The 23,535-nt window shown below is 45.9% G+C and overlaps 1 protein-coding gene across 4 annotated transcripts in view; it reads left to right on the top strand.

Moving 5' to 3' along the window:
• Positions 1 to 1,126: 1,126 nt before the first annotated feature.
• Positions 1,127 to 23,535, top strand: part of pak1ip1 (PAK1 interacting protein 1) — a 36,044-nt gene continuing 13,635 nt past the window's right edge. For 2 of the 4 annotated variants that reach the window (XM_082960653.1, XM_082960651.1), the window contains exons 1-9: positions 11,644 to 11,965; positions 13,660 to 13,822; positions 14,409 to 14,529; positions 17,419 to 17,493; positions 17,593 to 17,645; positions 17,757 to 17,902; positions 19,395 to 19,492; positions 19,640 to 19,736; positions 21,236 to 21,386. In XM_082960653.1, coding sequence (XP_082816779.1) covers positions 11,888 to 11,965; positions 13,660 to 13,822; positions 14,409 to 14,529; positions 17,419 to 17,493; positions 17,593 to 17,645; positions 17,757 to 17,902; positions 19,395 to 19,492; positions 19,640 to 19,736; positions 21,236 to 21,386 — 982 coding nt within the window. In that variant the 5' untranslated portion in view covers positions 11,644 to 11,887. Of the gene's footprint in view, positions 1,332 to 2,548; positions 2,676 to 11,643; positions 11,966 to 13,659; positions 13,823 to 14,408; positions 14,530 to 17,418; positions 17,494 to 17,592; positions 17,646 to 17,756; positions 17,903 to 19,394; positions 19,493 to 19,639; positions 19,737 to 21,235; positions 21,387 to 23,535 lie in introns of those variants that run through there. The other 2 variants (XM_082960654.1, NM_001146507.2) reach the window with 2 other exon arrangements.

The raw sequence follows: 23,535 nt of genomic DNA, 5'->3' as shown, positions 1-23,535 counted from the left end.
ATTACGCCCACCTGGCAACCCTTCATTACGCCCACCTGGCAACCCTTCATTATGCACACCTGGCAACCCTTCATTACGTACACCTGGCAACCCCTCATTACACACACCTGGCAACCCTTCATTACGCCCACCTGGCAACCCTTCATTACCTCCACCTGGCAACCCTTCATTACGCACACCTGGCAACCCTTCATTACGCACCCCTGGCAACCCTTCATTACGCACCCCTGGCAACCCTTCATTACATACACCTGGCAACCCTTCATTACACACACCTGGCAACCCTTCATTACACACACCTGGCAATCCTTCATTACACCCACCTGGCAACCCTTCATCACACACCTGGCAACCCATCACTACGCACACCTGGCAACCCTTCATTACGCACTCCTGGCAACCCTTCATTACACACCCCTGGCAACCCATCACTATGCACACCTGGCAACCCTTCATTACGCACACCTGGCAACCCTTCATTACACTTACCTGGCAACCCTTCATTACACACACCTGGCATTCCATCACTACGCACACCTGGCAACCCTTCATTACGCACACCTGGCAACCCTTCATTACGCACACCTGGCAACCCTTCATTACATACACCTGGCAACCCTTCATTACACACACCTGGCAAACCTTCATTACACACACCTGGCAATCCTTCATTACACCCACCTGGCAACCCTTCATTACACACACCTGGCAACCCATCATTACACATACCTGGCAACCCTTCATTACACACACCTGGCAACCCTTCATTACGCACACCTGGCAACCCTTCATTACACACACCTGGCAACCCTTCACTACGGACACCTGGCAACCCATCACTACACACACCTGTACCTCGTCATTATGCACACCTGGACCTTATCACTTCCCTGATTATTCCCCCTATATATACCACTCCGATGTCTTTTCCCATGAGGCGTTGGAGGGCCAAGAAACCTGAGGTGGTAGAACAGAGTGCTCGGGTTGGGGGGGGGGTGTAGGGTTTGAGCATAGCCTGAAGGTAGGGACGGGCTGCTCCATAGGTAAGCACCATGGTTGTTACGTGTTACGTTTTTCTTGTTCCCCATTTTTCCCCTGCTAGTGTGTTTGTCTTGGGCATTACAGGTGTACCGAGTTGCGGCTAACGATGGTGGGCGTGGCTGTAGCTGATTACAGAGAGGATATCTGTTTGCCGTGTGAGAAGAGAAGAGAGGAGGGGGAGAGAGAGAGGACACTTGTTTTTTGTTTGATTATTTGTGTTAATTTCCTTGTGTTTCAGCCTGTCCTCCTGAGGCGCTCCACCCTACCTAGGTCCTGGAGAAGGGGAAAAGGTAGATCTGCCCATGGGTGTACATTCTCACGTAGATAACCCATTGTTTTATACACTAGGTTAGCCGGGCGGGTGTCACCCTTGTATTTTTCTTGGAACCAGGTAGGACAGTGGGTTAGGGTTTAGAGTGTGTTAGGAAGGATTAGGTGTGTAGAAGAGGAGGGACCTTTTGTTTATTTTCATTACTTGGACCCCGAACCCAAACATTTCCCTTCTCTTACCTTCCCTTGTTGTGGTTGTTTTGTTTCTTATTAATTATTTATGGGTGTGTTATTGTTTATTTAACTAATTCACTAAACATCCCCTGAGGGTTAAAATTGAGTTCTGGTTGTGGTCTGATTTATTTATCGCTCATTGCACCCCACATTTCTTCCCTTTTCATCTGTATTACCTGGTGTGTTTAGGCCCAGGCATTTACGTCTCCTCCTCAGACGAGCTACACCCGAGGGGAGAACGTAATAATGGTCTTGTAGTGGATGCGTGTTTCGACTGGAGGTCAGTGGAGTGTACGGACGAGCGGGGTGACAGAGTACTTGGGAAGGTTGAACACCAGGCGGGCTGCTGCGTTCTGGATAAGTTGCAGGCCAACAGAGAGTTGCAGTAGTCCAGACAGAGAGGATAAGTTCCTGGATTAGGACCTGCGCTGTTTCCTGTGTGAGGTAGGGTCGTACTCTACGGATGTTGTAGAGCGTGAACCTGCAGGAGCGGGTCACTATTTGGATGTTTTCAGAGAATGACAGGGTGTTGTCCAGGGTCACGCCAAGGTTCTTTGCACTCTGGGAGGGCGACACTGTGGAGTTGTCAACCGTGATGCAGAGGTCTTTGCGCGGACAGGCCTTCTCCGGGAGGAAGAGAACCTCCGTTTCGTTGAGGTGGTGGGCCGACATCCAACCTGAGATATTTGCCAGGCACGCAGAAATGGGAGATTAGAGAGTGAAAAATACTTGTCATCCGCATAGCAATGATAGGAGAGACCACGTGAGGATATGAAGACTACTAGTGATGATAGAAGCAGTAGTAGCAGTGGTGGTTTAAGCCCGACTACTACTATCAATCAAATATTGTGATTGATGAAGGGGTGAGACTTCTGCCTAGGATTTGAATTTCACACCAGGATGTAAATGTCACACCCACTGTTCTGAGTGGCTGGGGCATTACCACATGTTGTATGTAAATATCACACCCACTATCATTTGACTATCTTTTGTTTTTCAACAGGACAATGACCAAACACCTCCAGGCTGTGTAAGGGCTATTTGACCAAGAAGGAGAGTGATGGAGTGCTGCATCAGATGACCTGGCCTCCACAATCACCCAACCTTAAGTGAAGGAAAGCAGCCAACAAGTAAGCATATGTGGGAACTCCAAGACTGTTGGAAAAGCATTCCAGGTGAAGCTGGTTGAGAGAATGCCAAGAATGTGCAAAGCTGCCATCAAGGCAAAGGGTAGCTTTGAAGAAAATATAATTAGATTTAACACTTTTTTTGGGGTTACTACATGATTTCAGGTGTTATTTCATAGTTTTGATGTCTTCACTATTCTTCTATAATGTGGAAACTAGAAAAAAATAAAGGAACCCTTGAATGAGTAGGTTTGTCAACGTTTGACTGGGTACTGTAGTTTAGTCTTCCATTAGGCCGATAGGAATCCAACTTTTGACTCTTACAAAAAACGTACCATTGTACTTTACCTTATACCGTGGTATTGTCCGACTCATGGAAATGTACCATAGTTTTAGCCTTGAAGTATGATGGTACTGCCACACACCTAAATAATACCATGGTAGATATGGATTACGGCAATACCATTATTTTAACCCGTGTTCTACCCTGGTAACATACAATCATGATAAATGGTAGCAATAATTACATGGTGTCATCTTAAATATGTTAACATGCTACAACGGCAGTAATAATACATTAAATATATAAACCACCCCAAGGTCAAGAGGTGTCACAGGGTAAAGACCAAGACGCAGTGGGAAAATATATACTCATCTTCTTTTTTATTAGGTGAAGAAGGAAAACACAAACAAAAACAAACTGGACAGTCTTGTCAGGCACACAGCTAAACAAGCACAATCTCCCACAAAAACCCATGAAAAACAAACTCCTAATTATAGGACCCTCAATCAGAGGCAACAATAACCAGCTGCCTCCAATTGCAGGTCCAACCCCAATTAACTAAACATAGAAATACAAAAGACTAGATAGAAACATAGAAATATACTATGTTCTAACATAGAACAATGACTAACAAACCCCGGACTAATAAATCAAATACCCCCTCTACCTAAACACATACACAAAACACACCCTAAACCACATGAAACAAACACCCCCTGCCACGTCCTGACCAAACCACAATAACAAATAACCCCTATTACTGGTCCGGACGTGGCAAGAGGTTGGTTGGTATTATATGGAATTTATATACCAGTATGGGCAAGTTTCTGATAAAGTCAGAGGCAGGCTACTATTGTTGGTCTGTAACATCAAAGATGAAGGGGTAATACATTCTGGGGGGGGGGGTTGTGTGTGTGTGAGAGCCTTCTTGAGCTTAGAAATGTAATTGTATAATTATATCTGTGTTCATAGTACTCTAACCCGTGTGGCTCAGTTGGTAGAGCATGGTGTGTGCAATGCCAGGGTTGTGGGTTCAATTCCCACAGAGGACCAGTATGAAAAAAAAAAAAAAAAATGTATGCATTCACTACTGTGAGTTGCTCTGGATAAGAGTGTCTGCTAAATGACTAAAATGTAAGTGTAACCAGGTTACAGCTACCAGTCCAGACACACCGTTCCTCCATTTACAAAGGGACTAGAGAGGGGCTGTCTTAGAGTGACAGCGAAACAATACTGATACATGTTTAACCCTTCCAAAGGCTTCTGGGGGTGAACTACTGTCCAAATATGCAATTCCATATAGAATTCATGTCATATACAGTGTCAGTGTTTTTGATCACTCGGTTTGATGTACTCAGTCAATTGAAAATGTGCTTAGAGTTTTAAAACATTATTTGATTGATGTGCTTACAGTTGTGAAAATGTAAGTGATTTAAAAAAAAAACGGTAACGTCAACGCTCTGAAGTCCACACAACTGCTTGTCGATTCCCCACTGGGCCAGATGAGAATGCTCTGGGAACTGCTTGTTGATTCCCCACTGGGCCAGGTGTGAATGCTCAGGGAACTGCTTGTTGATTCCCCACTGGGCCAGAAGTGAATGCTCAGGGAACTGCTTGTTGATTCCCCACTGGGCCAGGTGTGAATGCTCTGGGAACTGCTTGTTGATTCCCCAATGGGCCAGGTAGAAATGCTCAGGGAACTGCTTGTTGATTCTCCACTGGGCCAGGTAAGAATGCTCTGGGAACTGCTTGTTGATTCCCCACTGGGCCAGGTGTTAATGCTCTGGGAACTGCTTGTTGATTCCCCACTGGGCCAGTTGTCATTGCTCTGGGAACTGCTTGTTGATTCCCCACTGGGCCAGGTGTGAATGCTCAGGGAACTGCTTGTTGATTCCCCACTGGACCAGGTGTGAATGCTCAGGGAACTGCTTGTTGATTCCCCACTGGACCAGGTGTGAATGCTCAGGGAACTGCTTGTTGATTCCCCACTGGGTCAGGTGTGACTGCTCAGGGAACTGCTTGTTGATTCCCCACTGGGCCAGGTGTGAATGCTCAAGGAGGCATAAGTCTACCCTCAAACAGTTTAATTACAATGTTGGATTTCAACCCCCCCCCCCCCCCCCCCCCCAAAATACACTCCTTTCAAAAACAGTTGCAACAGGCCACCAACCAAAACCCTACCCTAAACACCAAACATGTTTCAACATGCCAAACCAAACCCCCCCATCCTCTCCACCTACAAACTTGATCAAAAGTCACAATAGTCCTTAGCCTCCTCAAATGTCCTGATCCACTGTCCAAGGACGTAACACATCGTTGTCCCATAATGGACCAAGGACTCTACTTGATCAAAAAAGGTGTTTTGTTTTTCCATATAGCCCAATAGACAGGATTATACAACAAGCCCTCACACATGTCTCCAGGGTCAGTTTAAATAACCACAGACTAAGCTGTCTGAAACTATCCACTCGTGCCCCAACATGTCTGGATATGGCAGAAGAACTCGTGGCAAACTTCATGTCTTCTTCATTTGGTCTGATCCAGCTTGGTGGTACTGGGTAGACCAGACCTGTTGACCCGCTTGGTGGTACTGGGTAGACCAGACCTGTTGACCCGCTTGGTGGTACTGGGTAGACCAGACCTGTTGATAGATTTCTCAGGTGCATCGACCTTTAACCTCCATAGCGGATGCTTGACCGACTGGGTATACCTAGTTTCAGTCAGACCCTGAGTATCACCACGGTGGAATGTGAAAAACCGGTATGTGTTGTTTTGAATTCTAAGCCACTCAGAACAGTTGGCGTGATATGTACATCCTGGTGTGAAGTCCCGCCCACTCATAAATCACCAGATTTGCATTTTTTTGTTTTTTTAAGTGTCCAGACCCACATCACCAGCCCCTCCCCACCAATACACACAACCCCACCCTCTACCCCTACTGACTAGCCCATCACAACTTTAAACATTCTCACTGGTTAATGAAATTGGACCATGGAGTATAGGCGTTCTGCCCAGACATGGAACTCCCATCCTAACTAACTCATCACGTCAACCCCCACCGTGTCACCATAGGCCCCAATACAATAATAGCCCCTTGAGCAACACAATATTCTCTTTCACTCCAACCAACACCTTTCACAACATGTCTGACTGCAAACAGACACTAGGACCCCCTCCTCCCATCCACAATACTGTACTCAGAACAGTGGGTGTGAAATTTACATACAACATGTGGTAATGCCCCGGCCACTCAGAACAGTGGGTGGGATATTTATATACAACATGTGTTAATGCCCCGGCCACTCAGAACAGTGGGTGTGAAATTCAAATACTAGGTTCGAAGTACCACCCCCTCATCAATCACAATATTTGATTGATAGTTTGACAGTTTAAGCCCGATGCTAACTACCACTACAACTACCACCACCACTACAACTACCACCACCACTACAACTACCACCACTACTACTACCACTACTACTACTACTACCACTACTACTACTACTACTACTACCACCACTACTACTACTACTACCACTACTACTACTACCACTACTACCACCACCACTACTACTACTACTACTACTACTACTACCACACCCACTACTACTACCACCACCACTACTACTACCACACCCACTACTACTACTACTACCACACAATACTACTTCCACCACCACCACTACTACCACCACCACCACTACTTCTACTACCACCACCACTACTACTACCACCACCACCACCACTACTTCTACCACTTCTACTACCACCACTTCTACTACCACCACTTCTACTACCACCACCACTACTACTACCACCACTACTTCTACTACCACCACTACTTCTACTACCACCACTACTTCTACTACTACTACTACTACTACTACTACTACTACCACTATTACCACCACTACTACTACTACCACTATTACCACCACTACTACTACTACCACCACTACTACCACTACCACTACTACTACTACCACCTCTACTACCACTACTACCACCTCTACTACCACTACTACCACCACCACTACTACTACTACTACTGCTACCACCACCACCACTACTACCGCCACCACTACTACCGCCACCACTACTACCGCCACCACTACTACCGCCACCACTACTACAACCACCGCTACTACTACCACCACTGCTACTACTACCACCACTGCTACTACTATCACCACTGCTACTACTATCACCACTGCTACTACTATCACCACTGCTACTACTATCACCACTGCTACTACTATCACCACTGCTACTACTATCACCACTGCTACTACTATCACCACTGCTACTACTATCACCAGTACCTCCACTACTACCACTACCACTACTACTACTACCACCACTACCACCACCACTACCACCACCACCACTACCACCACTACCACCACCACTACCACCACCACCACTACCACCACTACTACTACCACCACTACTACCACCACTACTACTACCACCACTACCACTACTGCTACTACCACTACTACTACCACCACTACCACTACCACCACTGTCACTACTACCACTACTACCACCACTACCACTACTACTACTACTACCACTACTACTACCACTACCACTACCACCACTGTCACTACTACCACTACTACCACCACTACCACTACTACTACCACTACCACTACCACTACCACTACCACTACTAACACCACTACCACTACTAACACCACTACCACTACTAACACCACTACCACTACTAACACCACTACCACTACTAACACCACTACCACTACTAACACCACTACCACTACTAACACCACTACCACTACTAACACCACTACCACTACTAACACCACTACCACTACTAACACCACTACCACTACTAACACCACTACCACTACTAACACCACTACCACTACTAACACCACTACCACTACTAACACCACTACCACTACTAACACCACTACCACTACTAACACCACTACCACTACTAACACCACTACCACTACTAACACCACTACCACTACTAACACCACTACCACTACTAACACCACTACCACTACTAACACCACTACCACCACTACCACCACTACCACCACTACCACCACTACCACCACTACCACCACTACCACCACTACCACCACTACCACCACTACCACCACTACCACCACCACTACTAACACCACCACCACCACCACTACTACTAACACCACTACCACCACTACTACTAACACCACTACTACTAACACCACTACTACTAACACCACTACCACCACTACTACTACCACCACTACTACTAACACCACTACTACTAACACCACTACTACTAACACCACTACTACTAACACCACTACTACTAACACCACTACTACTAACACCACTACTACTAACACCACTACTACTAACACCACTACTACTAACACCACTACTACTAACACCACTACTACTAACACCACTACTACTAACACTACTACTACTAACACTACCACTACTAACACTACCACTACTAACACTACTAACACTACCACTACTTCCACTACTAACACTACCACTACTTCCACTTCTACTACCACTACTTCCACTTCTACTACCACTACTTCCACTTCTACTACCACTACTTCCACTTCTACTACCACTACTTCCACTTCTACTACCACTACTTCCACTTCTACTACCACTACTTCCACTTCTACTACCACTACTTCCACTTCTACTACCACTACTTCTACTACTACCACTACTACTACTACTTCTACTTCTACTACCACTACTTCCACTACCACTTCTACTACCACTACTTCCACTACCACTTCTACTACCACTACCACTTCTACTACCACTTCTACTACCACTACCACTTCTACTACCACTTCTACTACCACTACCACTTCTACTACCACTACTTCTACTACCACTACTTCCACCACTACCCCTACTATTACTACTAAGATTACTGCTAAGCGCAAACCAGATGGGATGGCGTATCGCTGCAGAATTCTGTGGTAGCCATGCTGGTTAAGTGTGCCTTGAATTCTAAATAAATCACAGACAGTGTCACCAGCAAAGCACCCCCACACTATCACACCTCCTCCTCCATGTTTCATTGTGGGAACCACACATGTAGAGATCATCCATTCACCTACTCTGCGTCTCACAAAGACACGGCGGTTGGAACCAAAAATTGCTAATTTGGACTCATCAGATCAAAGGACAGATTTCCACCGGTCTAATGTCCATTGCTTGTGTTTCTTGGCCCAAGCAAGTCTCTTCTTATTATTGGTATTCTTTAGTAGTGGTTTCTTTCCAGCAATTCGACCATGAAGGCCTTATTTCACAGTCTCCTCTGAACATGTTGATGTTGAGATGAGTCTGTTACTTGAACTCTGAAGCATTTATTTGGGCTGCAATTTCTGAGGCTGGTAACTCTAATGAACGTATCCTCTGCAGCAGAGGTAACTCTGGGTCTTCCTTTCCTGTGGCGGTCCTCATGAGAGCCAGTTTCATCATAGTGCTTGATGGTTTTCACAACTGCACTTGAAGAAACTTTAAAAGTTCTTGACATTTTCTGCATTGACTGGCTATCATGTGTTAAAGTAATGATGGACTGTCGTTTCTCTTTGATCATTTGAGCGGTTCTTGCCATAATATGGACTTGGTCTTTTACCAAATAGGGCTATCTTCTGTATACCACCCCTACCTTGTCACAACACAACTGATTGGCTCAAACGCATTAAGAAGGAAAGAAATTCCACAAATTAACAAGTCACACCTGTTAATTGAAATGCATTCCAGGTGACTACCTCATGAAGCTGGTTGAGAGAATGCCAAGAGTGTACAACGCTGTCATCAAGGCAAAGGGTGGCTACTTTGAAGAATCTCAAATCTAAAACATATTTTGATTTGTTTAACACTTTTTTTTTTTAACACTACATGATTCCATATGTGCTATTTCATAGTTTTGAAGTTTTCACTGAAAATAGTAGAAAAAATTAAGAAAAACCCTTGAATGAGCAGGTGTGTCCAAACGTTTGACTGGTACTGTAGGAAAATGTGTTTTTAGTTTTAATACTCCACATTTTTGGATTCCCTGGTCCCATTGGGGCAGTTTAAAACCCTTATGATAAGTGAGTTCACCTAGTTGTGCAATTGTTTTGATTGATTGACTTGAATAACTTGTTTATATGATGTTCTATGTAATGTCCTTGTTATTGTGTCTTGTATCTTGTCGTATTATCTTTTATATGATGTCATTAGGGCACCAAACTTAATGAACACATATTTTAGATGCTTTCAATGACAGCCACAGCTCAATAGGATGGCAGCGTAGCCTAGTGGTTAGAGCGTTGGACTAGTAACTGAAAGGTTGCAAGTTTGAATCCTCGAGCTGACAAGATACAAATCTGTCATTCTGCCCCTGAACAAGGCAGTTAACCCACTGTTCCCTGGTAGGCCATCATTGAAAATAAGAATTTGTTTCTTAACGGACTTGCCTAGTTAAATAATCAGCTTGGCCTATTGCTACACGTCGCCCAAATTGGTGGCTATCCAATATAGGCATAGGCCGTTGTGATATGAAGCAAACACACCTATGTTCTTAAAAAGAAGCTAATCTCTGGTTAAATATTTAGAATTATTATTTAATCATATAATTTTGGCAAAACATCAATTTAGTTTAGTGGAAGCCAGCACCTGAACAGTGCAAACTTTCCTTTCCAATTCGTTAAGAGTTGGATATCATATAATTCATTTTACCGACACAAAAATAACCCAGCTTGTCTATCGTATTTGGTTTTATCGACATTTATAAAGTTTACCCGCAAATTTTCTGTTTACCATCAGGTCTGTCATGACATGTATTATCCCACGTACTTTACTCGCATAAAAAGGTTGGATAGAAACCTGGTTATTTTCAATATTTTATTTGGACAGGCAACGAGGTATGGTAGGGAGGACAAGGCCCCCTAAGGCCCGTCCATAATACCAGCCCTTCTTCACTGCGGGGTAGGGATGTCCCAAGGATCCACAATAGCAAGGACCGTGAGATGACTCACAGGAAAAGTAGCTTCTTTCGACTTTAAGCCCGTTTCACCACAGCTGAATTAAGCAATTGTATTATTTTCTTCATTAACAAAATCCTGCTGTTTTGCGGTCAATTGCAGTCATGAGATTGCACATGATTTCTGAGTCAGAAGTGTGTATAAATTGTAATTACTCCGCTACTATGGCCTATTTATTGCCTTACCTCCTCACGCCATTTGCACATTATGTATTTAGACTTTCTTATTTTTTTCTACTATATTATTGACTGTATGTTTGTTTATCCCATGTGTAACTCTGTGTTGTTGTGTGTCGAACTGCTTTGCTTTATTCTTGGCCAGGTCGCAGTTGTAAATGAGAACTTTTTCTCAACTAGCCTACCTGGTTAAATAAAGGTAAAATAAAATTCTTATTAAATTCACTTCATTATCTTTCATTCTATTTATTGTATTATTTCATTATAGACACAATATACTATAGGCATGATTTCCTGTTGGCCTGATATATTATAGGACTGATTTACTTTAGGCAAACTTTAGGCCTGATTGACTTTTAGGTAAACGAAATTATGACTGACTGCATGACAGCATAAAACATCACCGAGAAGAGACGCACCCAACATGATTTGGACTTATATTTTGAAATCCCAGAATGTCGAACTCGGAAGTGAATATTACCCCTCACGCATGCGCGTACTGTCACTCTGGAGGGGGGACATGTGTTTTCATGCACGAAATCATATTTTCTAGCTCGTTTAAAAATACTATTACTGTTAGCTCATGTTTTACTCGTAAGTTTTAACAGTTACCCTATACTGGTTTTATTGTCTCCGGTGACAAGAGTTGGAATAATCTCAACAGAAACACGTGAGAAAGGTTGTTTGTTAGCTAGCTAACTACTGTAGCCTTCTCGTCAGGACAGCATGGGGCCCGTAATAAAACTCATTGCTGGTAGTTACGAGCAGATCGCCTTTGGTTACCGGTTGTCTACGGGTGAACAGGTATGTTGTTTTAGTTTCTCAGATTTTTTATTTTTATACCTGATTCTCCTGTGTGTATATATGACAAACTAAACTGTTTACTTTTGCGTTACCGATTAAAGTTTGTTAGTAGAGTCGGGGAGTAATGTAACGGATGACAACGAAACGAGCTAATCCGTTACATTATCAGCAAAACATAATTGTAATACGATTACAAATACTTTTGAACAAGTAAACGAATACTTCTAGGATTTATTTGAAATGAAGAATGTTCGCGAAAACAATTATTTTGACAACTTAAAAAAAAGGTTTTCTCAAGGACATTCATAAGTATTGGAAAAAGGGGCACACGTTTTATAGTTTGTTCCACCTGAGCGAGTCTGACCATAAGTCACTATGATGACTCCAAATGTGTTTAATGGATCTCAGGGGGGAAAGAGCAGGAGGCTAAAGTCCATGTCTTCCAATGGTGCGACTGCCAATGGCTCAGTTGGTAGAGCATGGTGTGAGAGCATGGTGTGTGCAACGCCAGGGTTGTGGGTTCGATTCCCACGGGGGGCCAGTACAAAAAATGCATGAAATGTAAGTCGTTCTGGATAAGAGCGTCTGCTAAATGACTAAAATGTCAAATGTAATGCTGTCTGGTTAACAAGGATTATCCAGTTTGAGTACAGTTTGGTTGGTAATGTCGACCCGCAGTGGTGTTGCCTACAGGCGAAACGGATATCACTTATTATTGATATCTACAGAGATAATTCATGTGACTCAAACTGCTGCTTACTCTTAATTATTTGCACCTTACGGATTGTGGATGTCTGTTTTTAACTAATGTACATGTGTATTTTTTAACCCAATAATGGTTGAATTTTAAGAAGTTTAAGCTGCCAGTCAATCATTGTTTTTGCGACCAGTGGAGTGAAAGTTGGAGGGAGGTCCTCCCTTTTAACATCCCTGGCGGTGTTGTGCTCCATACGGTCACAAAACAGTCGAATTAAATAAGACTGGGGCTTTTTATTTATTATTTCATTTATTTTATAGTCTAATTCGTGCGGATGGTGTTGGTGTGGCTGTAACCTACCTCACCCTGCTAGCTAACTAGGATGGTGTTGGCTGTAACCTACCCTACCCTGCTAGCTAGCTAGGATGGTGTTGGTGTGGATGTAACCTACCTCACCCTGCTAGATAGCTAGGATGGTGTTGGCTGTAACCTACCCTACCCTGCTAGCTAGCTAGGATGGTGTTGGTGTGACTGTAACCTACCTCACTCTGCTAGCTAGGATGGTGTTGGCTGTAACCTACCCTACCCTGCTAGCTAGCTAGGATGGTGTTGGCTGTAACCTACCTCACCCTGCTAGCTAGCTAGGATGGTGTAGCTGTAACCTACCCCACTCTGCTAGCTAGCTAGGATGGTGTTGGTGTGGCTGTAACCTACCTCACCCTGTTAGCTAGCTAGGATGGTGTTGAGTTGTAACGTTACAAGTCTCATGACTCTTCCAGTAACATTGGGGGAGTGTTGATCTTCAAACAGTTCTTCAGCTTAACCCAAACTCACTGTCATCTGATGGTAATGTTCTTCATCACTCTATTGCCCCTTTGATAAAGTCGTTAGCTACCATCGCTAAACTGCTAATATAATTACCTTCATTGCCTCTATTGATCAAACCTCATTGACAGATGTTTGGAAGCAGGTCTCATGCTGTGTTGTCTATCTGCAGGAGTGGACAGCCACAGCAGACTTCACCCACCATGCCCACACTGCCTCAGTGTCCGCGGTGGCCACCAGCGAGAGGTATATCGCTACAGGAAGCAGAGACGAGACCATCCAGATCTACGACATGAAGAAGAGGGTTGAACATGGAGCTCTGCTGCATCACGACGGTAAGAGACATGACATGAAGAAGAGGGTTGAACATGGAGCTCTGCTGCATCACAACGGTAAGAGATATGACACGAAGAAGAGGGATAGAACATGGAGCTCTGCTGCGTCGGGTGTATTCATTAGTCGAACACTGTATCAAAACGTTTAGCAATGGAAACCATTTACTCCAATAGGGGAAAAACATTTTTGTAAGGGAAAGAGCATAGAAAAATGTTGCTGCATCGTGACGGTAAGTTCTGGAAAACCACTTTTTGGAAATCAGTCTACTGATGTTTAGGTTTTGAGAGCTGCAGAATCTCACATGCTACAGCAACAATCGGGTCCCAATCTGACAATCTTGAAGATAACTCACTAATTTCATCCACAATTCATTTATGACTGCAATGGCTACGTTTTAACTGTCTATTCCTTCGACATGATTAAGTCACTGACATGGTCAACAACATTATTGTGTGGCCCATGGTCTTTAGGCATGGTAAGCTACTAATATCGGTTGAAATATTGTCACCCTAAGTTGTTGTGGCTGCTGTAAGAGGAATTTAGTACCCCTGACCGCCACGTTTCATTGTTTTGATCGTTGTTCAGGTACCATTTCATGTCTGGAGTTCTATGGCACCTCCCACCTGCTGAGTGGAGGACAGGACGGGCTGCTGTGTGTTTGGAGCACCAGGAACTGGGAGTGTCTTAAGTCCATCAGAGCACACAAGTAAGTTGTCACTCTGTCAATAAAGATTAGGGTTGCAACATTCTGGTAACTTCCAAAAGTGCTTAGGGTTTTCCAGAAATCCTGGCTGGAAGATTCCGGATGTCTGCTCATTCCCTTCTGAATCCTGGAATCTTCCAACCGGGATTTCTGGAAAACCTCTGAATTTTGGGAAAGTTACAGGAATTTTGCAGCCCCACTGACAGACACATGATTCACAATATATTGTCAAACTAAGCACGTTTCCATCCACTTATTTTTTAATGTGCGTAAAGTCATGACATATAAAATAAATAATAATCAGAAGTCAAATGATATTTTATTTGTCATATGGGCCGAATACAACAGGTCTGTGTAGACAAGCCCTTAACCAACAGTGCACTTGGTTATTAAATAAACAAAAGTAACACAATAAAATAACGAGGCTATGTGCAGGTGTACAGGTTAGTTGAGGTAATTTGTACATGTAGGTAGGGCTAAAATGACTGCATAGATAATAAATAGCAGAAGTGTAAAAACAAAGGGGGGAATTGTCAATGCAAATAGTCCGCTGGCCATTTGATTAATTATTTAGCAGTCTTATGGCTTGGGGGTAGAAGCTGTTAAGGAGCCTTTTGGACCTAGACTTGACGCTCCGGTACAGTTTGCCTTAGCGGTAGCAGAGGGAACAGTCTCTGACTTGGGTGACTGGAGTCTGACACCGCCTGGTATATAGGTCCTGGATGTTAGGCAGCTTAGCCCCAGCGACGTACTGGGCCTTACGCACTACCCTCTGTAACGCCTTATGGTCAGATGCCGAGCAGTTGCCATACCAGGCGGTGATGCAACCGGTCAGGATGCTCTCGATGGTGCAGCTCTAGAACTTTTTGAACATCTGGGGACCCATGCCAAATCTTTTCAGCCTCCTTAGGGGGAAAAGGTGTTGTCATGGCCTCTTCACGACTTTCTTGGTGTGTTATGACCATGATAGTTTGTTGGTGATGTGGACATCAAGGAACTCGAAACTCTCGACCCGCTCCACTACAGCTCCATCGATGAGAATGGGGGCGTGCTCGGCCCTCCTTTTCCTGTAGTCCACAATCATCTCCTTTGTTTTGATCAGGTTGAGGGGGAGGTTGTTGTCCTGGCACCACACTGCCTGGTCTCTGACCTCCTCCCTATAGGACGTCTCATCGTTGTCGGTGATCAGGCCTACCCACCGTTGTGTCGTCGACAAACTTAATGATGGTGTTGGAGCTGTGCCTGGCCGTGCAGTCGTGGGTGAACAGAGTACAGGAGGGGACTATGCACGCACCCCTGAGGAGCCCCTGTGTTGAGGATCAGCGTGGCAGATGTTGTTGCCTACCCTTACCACCCAGGATGGCCCGTCGGGAAGTAGAGTTGCAGGAGGTGTTTAGTCCCAGTGTCCTTAGCTTAGCGATGAGCTTTATGTGCACTATGGTGTTGAACGCGGAGCTGTAGTCAATGAACAGCATTCTCACGTAGGTGTTCCTTTTTTCCAGGTGCGAAAGGGCAGTGTGGTTTGCGATTGCGTCATCTTTGGATGCGTTGGGGCGGTATGTGAATTGGAATGTGTCTAGGGTTTCCGGGATGATGGTGGTGTTGATGTGAGCCATGACCAGCCTTTCAAAGCACTTCATGGCTACTGATGTGAGTGCTACGGGGCGGTAGTCATTTAGGCAGGTTACTTTAGCTTTCTTGGGCAAAGGGACTGTGGTGGTCTGCTTGAAACATAGGTATTACAGACTCAGTCAGGGAGAGGTTGAAAATGTCAGTGAAGACACTTGCCAGTTGGTCCGCGTATGCTCTGAGTAACGTTCTGGTAATCCGTCCTGTCCCGCGGCCTTGTGAAAGCTGATCTGTTTAAAAGCTACGGAGAGCGTGATCACACAGTCGTCCGGAACAGCTGGTGCTCTCATATATGCTTCAGTGTTGCTTGCCTCGAAGCGAGCATAAAAGGCTTTTACCCCATCTGGTAGGCTGGAAACATGGAGTGTCAATCCAATTTGATAAACGTTGACAGACAATTTTGTTTGTTCGAGTTGGTGGGATCTTTTTTTTTTGTGTATCAGTACAATTTAATTATGTGAAGAATTGCGGTGGAAAAAATATTTTTTTGCGCAATTGTTGATCGAATAACCATCATGTGGAGGTAAATGTGCAGTCAGCCCGTGGTATGTCGTGTGTGGTCCTCCCACTGCGACTTGGAAGAGCGTGAGGCTCAGTGTGAGGCTACAGGGCGGTGAACGACGACGATGGGCTTGATGCTCCTTTCCAGTAAATATAGAGGGTCTTTGTTTGTACACGAGTGACATGATGATCGGTGTTTAGCCGCCAGGTAATCTTATCCATCTCATCATATAACCTAACCAGTGCCGTGTCAAATTAATCAGCAAATTGTTGTCTAGAGAGCATGCGTGAAAACCACATTGGCCAAGTTTGCCATTTATCAAAACTGTTTGTGGAAAATGCAATGGAAATATATTAAACTCATGTTTTTTTAGTTGGTACATGAAAATTATTTCTGAGCTTTTTTTTTATGTGCACCAAGTCAGTCTGATGGAAACGCTCACTAACAGGGATGTAAAAAAAAAAAAGTGTATAAAATTTGAGAGAAATAAGCTTTTTGTGCTTATGGAACATTTCTGGGATATTTAATTTCATCATGAAACATGGAACCAACACTTTACATGTTGCGTTTATATTCTAGTTCAGTGTATTTATAATGCAGACACTATTGCATGAAAATTGGATGGAAACCTAATGACTAACAGGATTTACACGTTGATCCATTATGGTCTCCAACTCCAGGGTCATGGTAAGCTTAGGGAATGGTGCAGATCTTTGTTCCACCCCAGCACTAACGTACATGTTGTATTTCTTCTCCTCAAGAGGTCAAGTTACGTCACTGTCCGTCCATCCCTCAGGGAAACTGGCCCTGACTGTCGGCACAGACAAGACACTCAGGTTTGCTTTCTGTTTTGAGGACATTTTGGTTCTTGTTGTAGGTGTTTTGGAACATTCTCTAGGAACTAAAGTTGACAGTTTTTTGTTTTGTTGTTGCAGGACGTGGAATCTAATCGATGGAAGATCGGCTTTCATCAAAAACATAAAACAGAGTAAGACATCGCTCCATCTGACCTTTACACATGCTTCAGTATTTGACACATTTTTGTATTTGTAAAATAATCATGGCTATTTTTTTAAATCTCTAACTCTCTCTCTCCTAGATGCGGTGATAGTGAAGTGGTCTCCTGAGGGGGATAAGTATGTGGTAGTGGTCAGCGACAAGGTGGACGTTTATAACCTGGAAACAGCGACTCTGACATCAACCATCATCAACCCCAAGAGGATTTCATCCATCAAGTTCCTCACTGTGAGTTCTGGGCTCTTATCGAGAAGGCTAGGCTTCTGGGCTCTTATCGAGAAGGCTGGGGTTCTGGGCTCTTATCGAGAAGGCTGGGGTTCTGGGCTCTTATCGAGAAGGCTGGGGTTCTGGGCTCTTATCGAGAAGGCTGGGGTTCTGGGCTCTTATCGAGAAGGCTGGGGTTCTGGGCTCTTATCGAGAAGGCTGGGGTTCTGGGCTCTTATCGAGAAGGCTGGGGTTCTGGGCTCTTATCGAGAAGGCTGGGGTTCTGGGCTCTTATCGAGAAGGCTGGGGTTCTGGGCTCTTATCGAGAAGGCTGGGGTTCTGGGCTCTTATCGAGAAGGCTGGGGTTCTGGGCTCTTATCGAGAAGGCTGGGGTTCTGGGCTCTTATCGAGAAGGCTGGGGTTCTGGGCTCTTATCGAGAAGGCTGGGGTTCTGGGCTCTTATCGAGAAGGCTGGGGTTCTGGGCTCTTATCGAGAAGGCTGGGGTTCTGGGCTCTTATCGAGAAGGCTGGGGTTCTGGGCTCTTATCGAGAAGGCTGGGGTTCTGGGCTCTTATCGAGAAGGCTGGGGTTCTGGGCTCTTATCGAGAAGGCTGGGGTTCTGGGCTCTTATCGAGAAGGCTGGGGTTCTGGGCTCTTATCGAGAAGGCTGGGGTTCTGGGCTCTTATCGAGAAGGCTGGGGTTCTGGGCTCTTATCGAGAAGGCTGGGGTTCTGGGCTCTTATCGAGAAGGCTGGGGTTCTGGGCTCTTATCGAGAAGGCTGGGGTTCTGGGCTCTTATCGAGAAGGCTGGGGTTCTGGGCTCTTATCGAGAAGGCTGGGGTTCTGGGGGTCTAACCGAGAAGGCTGGGGTTCTGGGGGTCTAACCGAGAAGGCTGGGGTTCTGGGGGTCTAACCGAGAAGGCTGGGGTTCTGGGGGTCTAACCGAGAAGGCTGGGGTTCTGGGGGTCTAACCGAGAAGGCTGGGGTTCTGGGGGTCTTACCGAGAAGGCTGGGGTTCTGGGGCTCTTACAGAGAAGGCTGGGGTTCTGGGGCTCTTACAGAGAAGGCTGGGGTTCTGGGGCTCTTACAGAGAAGGCTGGGGTTCTGGGGCTCTTACAGAGAAGGCTGGGGTTCTGGGGCTCTAACCGAGAAGGCTGGGGTTCTGGGGCTCTAACCGAGAAGGCTGGGGTTCTGGGGCTTTTGTTAAGGATAATGTAACATCACTAAAGTTTTACATTTAGTTCAGGATTATCAACACAATGGTGAGCAATATTAAGAGTAATGCTTAATACACATGCTATATTTGTGACAGTCAAGATGCAGGTTAATGGTGGTCACTTGATTTGATACACACTACACTACACTCTAGGTAAATGCACAGTAGAACACACATACACGCAGAACAGTAAAGAAAACGGATGGATGAATGAGATTTGAGAAGGGAAGCCACTTGCAAGTAGCTGTTTTAAATTTATTATCCCTCTGTATGGAGTGACTGGTTTGTTTGTCTCATCAGAATTACATCCTGGCCGTAGCCGGGGACGACGAGACAGTCAGGCTGTGTGACGTCAACACTCAGAAGGTGCTCTGTGAGTTTGAGGCTCATGAAACCAGGTATGTAGAATTAATATCTATAGTTTCGCTCCTTCCCTCCTGTAATCATTTTATGTACACTAATTGTATGATTTAATAGAGTTCTTGGATGTTTTCTTGGCATTTTTGTGAAAAGTTGTGAAGAATATTGTCTTTACCTCCTGGCAGGGTGAAATCAGTGGACAGTTTCACCATGGATGACTTCTGTGTTCTGGTGACGGCATCAAACGATGGCTTCATCAAAATGTGGAAACTTAACCTTGAGGTATGTACCACCTGTCTACCTGTTCTCTGCTTTCGTTCACTGTGGCCCTCAATGGCCTGTAGGTGGAATTTGTATTTTATTTAGGCAGGGGTGTCCTATTGAGACCAAGGGGTCTTCCACGAGAGCCCTGCATGACAAGACCAAGCATTTACACACCATCTCTGTAGGACTAGACCAAGCATTTATACACCGTCTCTGGTAGGACTAGACCAAGCATTTATACACCGTCTCTGGTAGGACTAGACCAAGCATTTATACACCGTCTCTGGTAGGACTAGACCAAGCATTTATACACCGTCTCTGGTAGGACTAGACCAAGCATTTATACACCGTCTCTGTAGGACTAGACCAAGCATTTACACACCGTCTCTGGTAGGACGAGACCAAGCATTTACACACCGTCTCTGGTAGGACGAGACCAAGCATTTACACACCGTCTCTGGTAGGACGAGACCAAGCATTTATACACCGTCTCTGGTAGGACGAGACCAAGCATTTATACACCGTCTCTGGTAGGACGAGACCAAGCATTTATACACCGTCTCTGGTAGGACGAGATCAAGCATTTATACACCGTCTCTGGTAGGACTAGACCAAGCATTTATACACCGTCTCTGGTAGGACGAGACCAAGCTTTTACACACCGTCTCTGTTGGACGAGACCAAGCATTTACACACCGTCTCTGGTAGGACGAGACCAAGCATTTACACACCGTCTCTGGTAGAACGAGACCAAGCATTTACACACCGTCTCTGGTAGGACTAGACCAAGCATTTACACACCGTCTCTGGTAGGACTAGACCAAGCATTTACACACCGTCTCTGGTAGGACTAGACCAAGCATTTACACACCGTCTCTGGTAGGACTAGACCAAGCATTTATACACCGTCTCTGGTAGGACTAGACCAAGCATTTATACACCGTCTCTGGTAGGACTAGACCAAGCATTTACACACCGTCTCTGTAGGACTAGACCAAGCATTTACACACCGTCTCTGGTAGGACTAGACCAAGCATTTACACACCGTCTCTGGTAGGACTAGACCAAGCATTTACACACCGTCTCTGGTAGGACGAGACCAAGCATTTACACACCGTCTCTGGTAGGACGAGACCAAGCATTTATACACCGTCTCTGGTAGGACGAGACCAAGCATTTATACACCGTCTCTGGTAGGACGAGACCAAGCATTTATACACCGTCTCTGGTAGGACTAGACCAAGCATTTATACACCGTCTCTGGTAGGACTAGACCAAGCATTTACACACCGTCTCTGTTGGACGAGACCAAGCATTTACACACCGTCTCTGGTAGGACTAGAAAGGGGGTTTCCAGGGTTGAAGAACAGTAACGTTGCTCTAATGACGACGTCATTGTATTATTCATCAGTGACGTCATCTATATTCATTGTTGTCTGTGTCGCCGCTAGTCTTAAGTAACCGTGACGATTCCAAGAGTTGAGCACGATGGCACTAATACTGTGTATGTGATCCAGTGGTTGTCTGTTGTGTTCCAGTCCTTGGAGCCTCCGGTCCTCCTGGGGAAGGTGAATACAACAGCTAGGTTAACCTGTCTGGCCGTGTGGAAGCCCACCACTCTACAGGAGCCTCTCCCGGAGGTCAAAACGGAACCTACCACCTCTCACGGTATTGGACTGTCTACATTTACATTTACGTCATTTAGCAGACGCTCTTATCCAGAGCGACTTACAAATTGGTGCATTCACCTTATGATATCCAGTGGAACAACCACTTTACAATAGTGCATCTAAATCTTTTAAGGGGGGGGGGGGGGTAGAAGGATTACTTTATCCTATCCTAGGTATTCCTTAAAGAGGTGGGGTTTCAGGTGTCTCCGGAAGGTGGTGATTGACTCCGCTGTCCTGGCGTCGTGAGGGAGCTTGTTCCACCATTGGGGTGCCAGAGCAGCGAACAGTTTTGACTGGGCTGAGCGGGAACTGTGCTTCCTCAGAGGTAGGGAGGCGAGCAGGCCAGAGGTGGATGAACGCAGTGCCCTTGTTTGGGTGTAGGGCCTGATCAGAGCCTGAAGGTATGGAGGTGCCGTTCCCTTCACAGCTCCGTAGGCAATCACCATGGTCTTGTAGCGGATGCGAGCTTCAACTGGAAGCCAGTGGAGGAGCGGGGTGACGTGAGAGAACTTGGGAAGGTTGAACACCAGACGGGCTGCGGCGTTCTGGATGAGTTGTAGGGGTTTAATGGCACAGGCAGGGAGCCCAGCCAACAGCGAGTTGCAGTAATCCAGATGGGAGATGACAAGTGCCTGGATTAGGACCTGCGCCGCTTCCTGTGTGAGGCAGGGTCAAACTCTGCGAATGTTGTGGAGCATTAACCTACAGGATAGGGTCACCGCCTTGATGTTAGTGGAGAACGACAGGGTGTTGTCCAGGATCACGCCAAGGTTCTTAGCACTCTGGGAGGAGGACACAAGGGAGTTGTCAACCGTGATGGCGAGATCATGGAACGGGCAGTCCTTCCCCGGGAGGAAGAGCAGCTCCGTCTTGCCGAGGTTCAGCTTGACCTGGTGATCCGTCATCCACACTGATATGTCTGACAGACATGCAGAGATGCGATTCGCCTCCTGGTTATCAGAAGGGGGAAAGGAGAAGATTAATTGTGTGTCGTCTGCATAGCAATGATAGGAGAGACCATGTGAGGATATGACGGAGCCCAGTGACTTGGTGTATAGCGAGAATAGGAGAGGGAGCCCTGGGGGACACCAGTGGTGAGAGCGCATGGTGCGGAGACAGATTCTCGCCACGCCACCTGGTAGGAGCGACCTGTCAGGTAGGACGCAATCCAAGCGTGGGCCGCGCCGGAGATGCCCAACTCGGAGAGGGTGGAGAGGAGGATCTGATGGTTCACAGTATCAAAGGCAGCAGATAGGTCTAGAAGGATGAGAGCAGAGGAGAGAGAGTTAGCTTTAGCAGTGCGGAGAGCCTCCGTGACACAGTGAAGAGCAGTCTCAGTTGAATGCCCAGTCTTGAAACCTGACTGATTAGGATCAAGAAGGTCACTCTGAGAGAGAGATAGCAGGAGAGCTGGCCAAGGACGGCACGTTCAAGAGTCTTGGAGAGAAAAGAAAGAAGGGATACTGGTCTGTAGTTGTTGACATCGGAGGGATCGAGTGTAGGTTTTTTCAGAAGGGGTGCAACTCTCGCTCTCTTGAAGACGGAAGGGACGTTGCCAGAGCGGTCAAGGATGAGTTGATGAGCGAGGTGAGGAAGGGGAGAAGGTCTCCGGAAATGGTCTGGAGAAGAGAGGAGGGGATAGGGTCAAGTGGGCAGGTTGTTGGGCGACCGGCCGTCACAAGACGTGAGATTTCATCTGGAGAGAGAGGGGAGAAAGTGGTCAAAGCACAGGGTAGGGCAGTGTGAGTAGGACCAGCGGTGTCGTTTGACTTAGCAAACGAGGATCGGATATCGTCAACCTTCTTTTCAAAATGGTTGACGAAGTAATCCGCAGAGAGGGGGAGGAGGATTCAGGAGGGAGGAGAAGGTAGCAAAGAGCTTCCTAGGGTTAGAGGCAGATGCTTGGAGTTTAGAGTGGTAGAAAGTGGCTTTAGCAGCAGAGACAGAAGAGGAAAATGTAGAGAGGAGGGAGTGAAAGGATGCCAGGTCCGCAGGGAGGCGAGTTTTCCTCCATTTCCGCTCGGCTGCCCGGAGCCCTGTTCTGTGAGCTCGTAGTGAGTCGTCGAGCCACGGAGCAGGAGGGGAGGACCGAGCCGGCCTGGAGGATAGGGGACAGAGAAAATCAAAGGAGGAGAGGAGGGTTGAGG

The sequence above is a fragment of the Salmo salar genome, chromosome 14, assembly GCF_965601325.2.
Source record: "Salmo salar chromosome 14, fSalSal1, whole genome shotgun sequence".
In the NCBI taxonomy this organism is placed as follows: domain Eukaryota; kingdom Metazoa; phylum Chordata; class Actinopteri; order Salmoniformes; family Salmonidae; genus Salmo; species Salmo salar.
This window is presented reverse-complemented; position numbering and strand designations above follow the sequence as displayed.